General features: G+C 48.3%; 1 protein-coding gene across 1 annotated transcript in view; it reads right to left on the reverse strand.

Moving 5' to 3' along the window:
* Positions 1-1,409: 1,409 nt before the first annotated feature.
* LOC307231060 (semaphorin-3D) overlaps positions 1,410-8,693 on the reverse strand; it is a 90,352-nt gene continuing 83,068 nt past the window's right edge. Inside the window, exons 14-19 of the mRNA XM_080001607.1 lie at positions 7,274-7,315; positions 6,034-6,191; positions 5,176-5,240; positions 4,482-4,600; positions 3,911-4,327; positions 1,410-2,858 (exon numbers count right to left, since the gene is read on the reverse strand). Coding sequence (XP_079857733.1) covers positions 2,664-2,858; positions 3,911-4,327; positions 4,482-4,600; positions 5,176-5,240; positions 6,034-6,191; positions 7,274-7,315 — 996 coding nt within the window. The 3' untranslated portion in view covers positions 1,410-2,663. The remainder of the gene's footprint in view (positions 2,859-3,910; positions 4,328-4,481; positions 4,601-5,175; positions 5,241-6,033; positions 6,192-7,273; positions 7,316-8,693) is intronic.

Below are 8,693 nucleotides of genomic sequence, written 5' to 3' on the forward strand. Positions count from 1 at the left end.
CCCCGCCCGCCCGCCCGGTGGCAGAATGGTGTATTGCAGGAGGCCCCCTTTTCCACGTTGGAACGTACTGCTCTGGGCTCAGTCAGCTCAGTTCAGGTACGAGTCCCCACCATCTACCAGAATTGCGTCCTCCCGTCGTTTCCATGACGCGCTTTGTTAACCCCACGCCCAAACCCCCCAACCCGGAGGCCCGCCTGCCGACTTACCCGCACCGCAAGGGCATTAGTAAAGCTCATCTCGCCCTGATGGAAGCGGCGGAACTCCTCAGCGTTGAACCTTCGATCCACCCGCCGCCCACACGTTCTCCTGCCTCCAGCACAACGTGACTGCTACTCCCGTCTGGTTACCCCCCCAATACTCATCAATACTCATCCCCTAATATATAACAAATTAAAAAATATATTGGGAAGAGCCAAGAGCAAACAAACGTATACCTGGGAAGGGTTTGAAGTAAGCAAGGAAGAGAAGTGGGTTCATTACGTGTGTTGGTTTATTCATTTTTTTAATTATTTTTTTTTGTTCCAGAATATCATCAAGTTAGCCTCGGGGTCGCCTATGCTCTCCAATCAACCTTTTTGGAAAAGAAAAGAAAAAAAAAAAAAAAAAGATTAAAAAGAAAACAAAAAAAAAAAAGACGCGTCTTCCATAGGGTTTGCACACCCTGCTGCACACTTGACGTAGGTGAGCCACGGCGGTCAACACATGGAGCTGGTCGGTACACCACAGAGTGTTAATCCTGACACATTTATTATCAACCAGGGACAGGACACACAAACGGAGGAAGACAGAAGTAATAACATGACGTACAAAGCAACAAGGCCGACGCGGTCTACTCTTCTTCAGTCCAGGTGGTTGAAGACGACGAGCGTTCGGTCGCTTCAGACATTCCAGACCCTCACCATGGCAGCGGCTTCCCAAAGAGGACCTGGGAACTGTAAACCAATTTCTTTTGCTCTTTATAAATCTGGGGCCACGTCACGGGATGTTTCTTTTTGTTTGTTTGTTTGTTTGTTTGTTTGTTTGTTTGTTAGTTTGTTTTTTCAATTGCGAACAGCAGTGAAAAGATTGAGCCGCGCATGATGACTGAAATGTTCAGATTTTCTGTTTGTTCTTCACACACACACACACACACACACACACACACACACACATCACAGGGACCACCACGGCTCGGCCCGATCTCACATCGTTGCCAAATCGGCCTCGGAAATCAGCGCAACGTGGCCCAAGCTCAAAAAGTGAAATCGGCAAAGAGCAGAGCAGGAAGTTTTACATGATTTAAACTTTTCTGAACCGCAGCGTTGAAATTTCTCCCGGAGAAATTTCTCTCGGAGAATGATGACGACAGGCCAGCGTGCACTGACCGTGTTTCGGGGTTGGAGGTGAACATCGACTCAAAACGCTTTCGTGGATTTATTCTTTTTATTGGAGTCGTCGCAGCTGAATGACACCGTCGCTTTTCTCACGTCTCATGAGAAAGTTGTGAAGTTAAATAAGCTACTGTAAATACCTCAAACACACAAGTTCAAACAACACATATATATATTTTTTTAACAAGGTACAGTTACTAGTATCTAGAATATAAAGACAAAGCCTATCAAAAATAGAGTTCTTTAATATACACTTATGAGAATAATAATTATTAGTAATATTGCAAAATTAATAAGCTATACATAACATACATGTATTCTCAAGCAAATGTGAGTTTCCTGGGTGCGTTTGCACCGAGGCCTCATATGATTTGAATTAAAATGGTTATTCCCGATTTTTACCGCAAAGAAGCACTAAAAGACATTCTGTATCTATCGAGTGCGAAGACTGACGATGCAAAGGATCCATATAAAACGCTCCTATTTGGAAAAATGTGACGTCAGTGCCATCAATGATTTTCTTTGTCGGTTTTGTCAAATTAGAATTGAAGAATTAAGATGTGAACTTGAAACTGAGGACACCTTAAAAATATATACATTTAATGTATTGAAGCAATAAAAAAAAAGGTACAAGAATATATATTTCTTGAGGTAATTTCAATCTAAAATTGAGAAAATGGAAGCGACTTCGAAACAGAAATACTTTCAAAAAATACATTAATACATATTTCAAGTATTTCTTAAACCAATATATTTCCTTAGGTTTTCTCAATTTAAAATTTTTTAAACTGAGGAAACCCCCCAAAAATAAACATTTAAAGGCTTTAATATGGTGTCACTGTTTTCTGCACATTTCTTTCAGTGTATGTTCCGTTCTTTCTCACTGCGGGGCGGGGCATATTAAAAAATTTTTAAAAATTAAAAATCGTACAAATATTTGGAAGCGACCCCCCCGGTGGTCAGTCTGTCCGTCTTCCTCAGGGCGGGCGAGGAGGAGGAGGAGGAGGAGGAGGAGGAGGGACGGTGTGGACTGTAGTGGACGCTCTGGCGAGGAGTTCCCCCCTCACCGTGGCTCCTCAGGGCGGGTGAGGAGGCGGTGAGGTTTAGAGGGGACGCTCCGGGGAATGGAGAAGTTCCTCCTCGCCGTGGCTCCTCAGGGCAGGGGCGAGGAGGAGGAGGAAGGAAGGAAGGAAGGAAGGACGGTGAGGACTAGCGGGGACGTTCCGCTGGGAGGGAGGAACTCCTCCTCGCCCGGGCCCCTCAGGGCGGGTGAGGACAAGGCGTCGTGTGGGTCTAGAGGGGGCGTTCCAGCGGGGAGAAGTTCCTCCTCACCCGGGCCTTCCTGCTCTCCTGCTTGAGCTTCAGCGCCCGGAGCTTCTGCTGCCGGCGTTTCTCCCGGTACCACAGCTGCTCGCAGTACTCGTCCAGGCTCAGGCTGTTGGAGCCGACCATCAGCAGGTCCTTGTAGCTCCGCAGGCCGGGGTAAGGCTGCGGGAGGCGGGGGCAGCGGGGAGGGAGGGGGAGAGAGGGGAGAGACTCAATATCACCAGTACCACCGATACCAACTACGCTGCATTTCTGATGGTTTTTCGACGATGTCACGATGTCCGACCGGGGCTAAACTGTGGTTTTCTTTTCTCATATTTCAACTCATTGTCGTCGTTGTTGTTGTTGAAATTGGAAATATTCAACAAACATAACAAAAAGTATATTTTATTTCAATATATTTGAGGTTTTCTTCAAATAAATTGGGAAATTAAGGTGTGAACTATAAATGGAGTCAACCTAAAGAAAATTGATTTGAGGTTTCAAAGAAGTTTTTAAAAGACTATCCGCGTAAAATGTAAGGTATTGAAGCATGTTTTTTTTATTGTTTCAATTTGTTAAACCTATATATTTACATCTTATTTTAAATTGAGAAAACCTAAAGAATTAGGTTTTCTCAATTTAAAATAAGATGTAAACTTCAAGGAAATGGAACTTCTGTACCATATACTGTACCAGAAAGAAAAAAGTGAAAATAAAGAATCAACAATAAAGTTTGGAAAACTTTATTGTTCATTTATGAAATGTAATTTAATAAATAAATAAATTGATTAATAAATTATTATATGATAATTATTAACTCATTTATTTATATTTTTTTCCACAAATTTGGCAAATTCATTCACACTATGCATCTCTGGGGTTTCCTCCACCTCACGTCAGTAAGGACCCCCACCAAAAACATGCACACATCATCGTCTGACCAGCGATGGACACTTATCACCTGGTCCCCGGGCGCGTCCACGTACGCTGCCCACTGCTCCTGGCTGTGCCCCCGGAGGAAGGACAAGCCAGGATGGGTCAAAAGCAGAGGAGCCATTTCACCGGCCACCATCAAGCATGTGCATGTGTGTGTGTGTGCAAGCATGTGTTGTGGAGTGTCGTGTGACAATTAAAGACTGTTTCTGTTTCTGTTTCTTACCTAACAGCGTCTTAATTCCCCCAATAACACAGTGCAAGACAAACAATAATATTGATCAGTCAGCCGGCCCTACCTGAGGGCTCTGGGGCGGCCAGGCGTTCCTGTGTCCCACTGCTGGAGGTGGAGGTGCGTGATGGGAAGTGGCCTGGCCTTCAGCACCACCCACCAGGCTTCTGGCACCACCCACCGGGCCTCCAGTTCTTCCCTCGGATGCCTGGCTCTGGACGGGTGAGGAGCTCTGCTGGCGGCCGGGGCTCTGGTTGGCCAGGCGGTGGCTCTCGGGATGGGGGTAGACGTGGAGGCCGTGGCCCGCCGGGCGGAGGTGGAGGCTGTGGTTGGGGATAACGTGCACGTTATAGCGGACCAGGACCCGGCTGTACGAGTGCTCCAGGGCCGTGCACTTATAGAGGCCCGCGTCGCCCGTCTCCAGACCCTGCAGCAGCAAACCCCGCTTCAGCTGCAAGGAGCGGCCGGAGTCTTCACCTGGGAGCTGAGAGGTGGAGCATTAGGGTGGAGAACAGAAAAGACAACAATTAAGAAACCTCTCCTTCCAACAATAAGCTAAATAATAATAAGTATACTAATCATAATAGTAACTAATAATAATGATAATTATAGAACATATTTCGGCCCGTTTCATTCACCTGTGTGTGTTTCTGGAACGTCCAGGTGAGCTCGGCCTGAGGCGACGTGGGAACACACTCCAGGAAGGTGGCGTTCCCCTCCACACCGTACAGAACCTTGGTGTCCACAGACTCGGAGTCTGATGCAGAACCAACAAAGAACACCAAACAATTCAATTTAAAAAATATATATTTTTAGTTTATTTTTAGTTGGATTTGAACCATATTGAGCAGCTGAAACGTACAGTTCCAGCATGTGACCCCTAGAGGGCGCCAGACTACTCACCATCAACAGAAGAAAGTTTGTTTTTTTTAGTTTTGAAAGTTTTCAAATAAGAAAATGTGAACGAATAACTTAGGTGGATGATAAATATATCAGAAATTCTAGATTTGAGAATTTAAAAGCTTTAATGGAACTGCATGTCACCACATCAATGCAAACCATGCTACAGAGAATTTCAGATGGAGTTTGTTTTTCTGTTCCAAAATGTGTTTTTCTATGACTCCGATTCAGAAAAGTAAAATTACATTTATTTACAAATGTATACAATATTTCTTTGCTACGCTAATGCAAATGATTGCAGCACCATCCAGGTTTTTAAATACATGTCATAAATACTGCTTGTCCCCTGTGTATGAAAAATGGATTTTTTTGTTTTAATTGAATCCATGGATTTGGTGACGGTGACAAATCGGTGCAGGTCTGTTCTCTCACCATCGTCTGGGATCGGACACTGGCTCCAGGGGTCTCCGTACTTCACATCCTGTCTGCGTGCACGTCTAACACACACACACACACACACACACACACACACACACACACACACAAAGTAAGTTATTAGGAAAAGGAACCATCTGTTACAAAGTAGTCTGTGCAGATATGTAACAATGTGTGTGTGTGTGTGTGTGTGTGTGTGTGTGTGTGTGTGTGTGTGTGTGTGTGTGTGTGTGACGCATATCTGAGAGCTCATATAAATCTTCAGGGGCGTTTAGATAAGGCTGCTAATAACTGCTCTAAATCTTCCTGTACTATGTTGTTCCTACGTTTACACACACACACACACACACACACACACACACACACACACACGGGTCAAAGATGTTGAGCTACTGTGGTTTTGAATGAAGAAAAGAACAGTGTATTGAAAAACACTGTTGTTTTAGTGTCAGTAAATGTTTCATATGGTGCAGTCGTTCTATAGTTCTATAGATAGAAAATATATATATATAATATTTTTTTTGCACCAATTAAACGGTGGCAGAGCAAAGGTGCTTTATGGAACAATGAGGGTTGTTTTTGTTTTCTTTGCTACAGAAATGTGTGGAGCTTGATTTGCAAATATGCATTTTGACACTTGATCACTTCCCTCTGCACTGCTGAGAACGCGGCAAAGGATTTCACGGAGCAAATGTACTGATGTATTTGATGCATTTTCTTTGGTATGAGAAATAATGAAAAATCGTAAATATCGTCTCTTTATAGGAGCAATCCATCCGTAATTTACTGGACGCTTCACTCGAGCATTTGTTTGGGGAGCGGGGTCCGTTATTCGGAGAGCGGGGCCCTCCTCACCTCTTGCTGGTGGGGAAGGCCCGGGAGCAGGCCTGGCCGTCCCAGGAGCAGTACGGGTCCCGGGCCAGGCAGCAGTCTACACAGCCCGACCCGTAGCGCTTGCACCGCTGGAGGCCCAGCTGCACCACGCCCACATCACTGGACACATAGAGCTGGTGCTGCGAGGGGGAGGGAGGGGGGCGGAGGAGGGATGGACGGAGGAGAGAGAGGGAGAGAGACGGAGAGAGGGAGGGGGAGAATGGGGAGAAAGAGAGAGAGAGAGAGAGAGAGAGAGAGAGAGAGAGAAAGAGGAGAGGTGGAGACGGGGGAGAGAGGACGGGAGGAAAATGGAGAGGAGGAGGGGGGAGAGAATGAGAGTGGGGCGAGAGAGAGGAGGAGAGGGGGGGGAGTGGGGGGAAGTACGGGGGAGAGAGCGGGAGAGGGGGGAGAGAGAGAGACAGGAGGGGGAGAGATGGAGGAGAGAAAGGGAGAGGGGGGAGAAAGAGAGAGGGGGAGGGGAGTTAGAGTGGGGGGAGAGGGGGAGCGAGAGGGGGAGGTTGAGAGAGGGGGGAGATGGGAAAGGGGAGGGGGAGAGGGTTAGGGGAGAGAAAGAGTAGGGAGAGGTGGCGGGGGGAAGAGGAGGGAGGGGGGGGCAGAGAGAGAGAGGGGGTTGGAGAGGCACAGAAAAAGAGAGAGAGAGAAAGGGGAGAGGTGGAGACGGGGGAGAGAGGACGGGAGGAAAACAGAGAAGAGGAGGGGGGAGAGAATGAGAGTGGGGCGAGAGAGAGGAGGAGAGAGAGGGGGAGGGTGGGGGGAGAGCGGGGGAGAGAGAGAGAGAGAGAGAGGGAGGGAGGGGTGAGCGACGGACAGGGAGCAGGGAGGGGGGGGAGAGGGGAGACAGACGTTTAACGAACCGGACTCCTATTGGTCGAAAGGGAAACGTCTGTACGTCGGCGCAGGGGTTCCCAAACTGGGGTCTGCGGTCCCCGTTCGTCTGGAGCCTCCCGTCGTGGTTTCTCGGTAGCGCCACGCGACGGCGCCGTTAGCTACAGTTGCGGCGCCGGCGCGTTAGCGGCGCCGAGGAAGGGGCTGAGACCAGGAGAAGTCGGTCGTCCCCCCCCCCCCCCCGACACCGGTCGTTATCGACGGACGGCGCCGTTATTGAGAAACGATTGACGGCCGATTGCCGCTGCTGACCAATCAGAACGGAGTGTTCCGCAGCGCCGGGTAGGTGAAGAATGAACAGTGCATCTCGACTCACCCTCTTTGCCGACAGCTCCATACTGACGACCGGCGAAGGAGTCTGTGGAAAAGGAGCAGACGGATGGAAATGACTTCACGAGCAAAAGAAAAACACGATGGAAAAGACGGCATCCCCCCGGGGGGGGGGGGGGGGGGGGGGGGGGTTGTGGTAACAAATCGAATTACTGTAAAAATGCACTTTTCCAAACCCGATCGGGTCGGTATTTACGTGCGATTGGCACGTTTGTCATAACTGCTGTTGTCAAGGCAACACGTAGTTCACTGAAGAGTTTCCCGCGGCGAATCCGTGCTTTTATTCCTGGGATTCAACCCCTTGACTTGGAGAGAGCGAGAGAGAGAGAGAGAGCGCGAGAACGTTTCACATCCTTCACGTTTTCATTATGACTGGACAACACGTCCGCCCCTTGGGTGAGAGCTCGACCGACGCCAGCGTGTACGCTACCTGGCGCCCCCCTGGCGTCCACAATGCGACGGCCATTCGCCCTCCACCCACCGACTCGGAACGGAGCGAATGCGCCCGCGTGCTCGTTCGAGGGCGTTCGAAGGTCGTTTCGAATGCATGTGGAGGTGTTTGGAGGTCACTTGGAGGCGTTGAGAGCTGCCGTCCGAGGTGCTTGGAGGTCATTTGAAGGCGTTTGGTGTCAGTTTGGAGGGGTGTTAGAAGGCCACTTGGAGGTGTTTAGAGTCATTTAGCGGAGGTAATGGAGGTAATTTGGAGGGATGTTTGGAGATCATTTGGTGTTTGGAGGTCATTTGGAGGTCATTGTGGGGCATTCGGAGGCATTTGAGTAGGTCATTAGTCGGTGTTTAGATGCCATTTGGAGGTGTTTAGAGGTCATTTAGCAGGGTGTTTGGAGGTCATTTGAAGGTGTTTGCAGGGGTGTTTGGAGGTCATTTGAAGGTGTTCGGTGTTAGCTTGGAGGGGTGTTTGGAGGTCATAGTGAGGCATTTGGAGGTGTTAGAAGGTAATTTGGAAGTGTTTAGAGGTCATTTAGCTGGGTGTTTGGAGATAATTTGGAGGGGTGTTAGGAGGTAATTTGGAGGGTGTTTGGAGATCATTTGGAAGTCATTATGGGGCGTTTGGAGGCATTTGAGGAGGTCATAGGTTGGTGTTTAGATGCCATTTGCAGGTGTTTAAAGGTCATTTGGAGGTGTTAAGGGGGGATTTGGAGATGTTTAGGGGTCATCCTGGGGAGTATAGAATCCGCCTGCAGGCCACATGGAGGCGTTTAGAGGTCGTTCAGAGGTTATTTGGAGGTATTTGGAGGTCATTCAAAGTGGTTTGTTCCTGTTTCCACAGCCCAAACACGCTGGTGACTTCCTGTTTGTTTGGCCGTTTCTTTTCCACGATTCCTGCCTCTCTTTCAGCTTTCCCTCCTGTCTTTTTAACCCCCTTTATGACCATTTCTCTCCTGCCC

The sequence above is a fragment of the Zeus faber genome (genome assembly GCF_960531495.2).
Source record: "Zeus faber genome assembly, chromosome: 5".
NCBI classification, from domain to species: domain Eukaryota; kingdom Metazoa; phylum Chordata; class Actinopteri; order Zeiformes; family Zeidae; genus Zeus; species Zeus faber.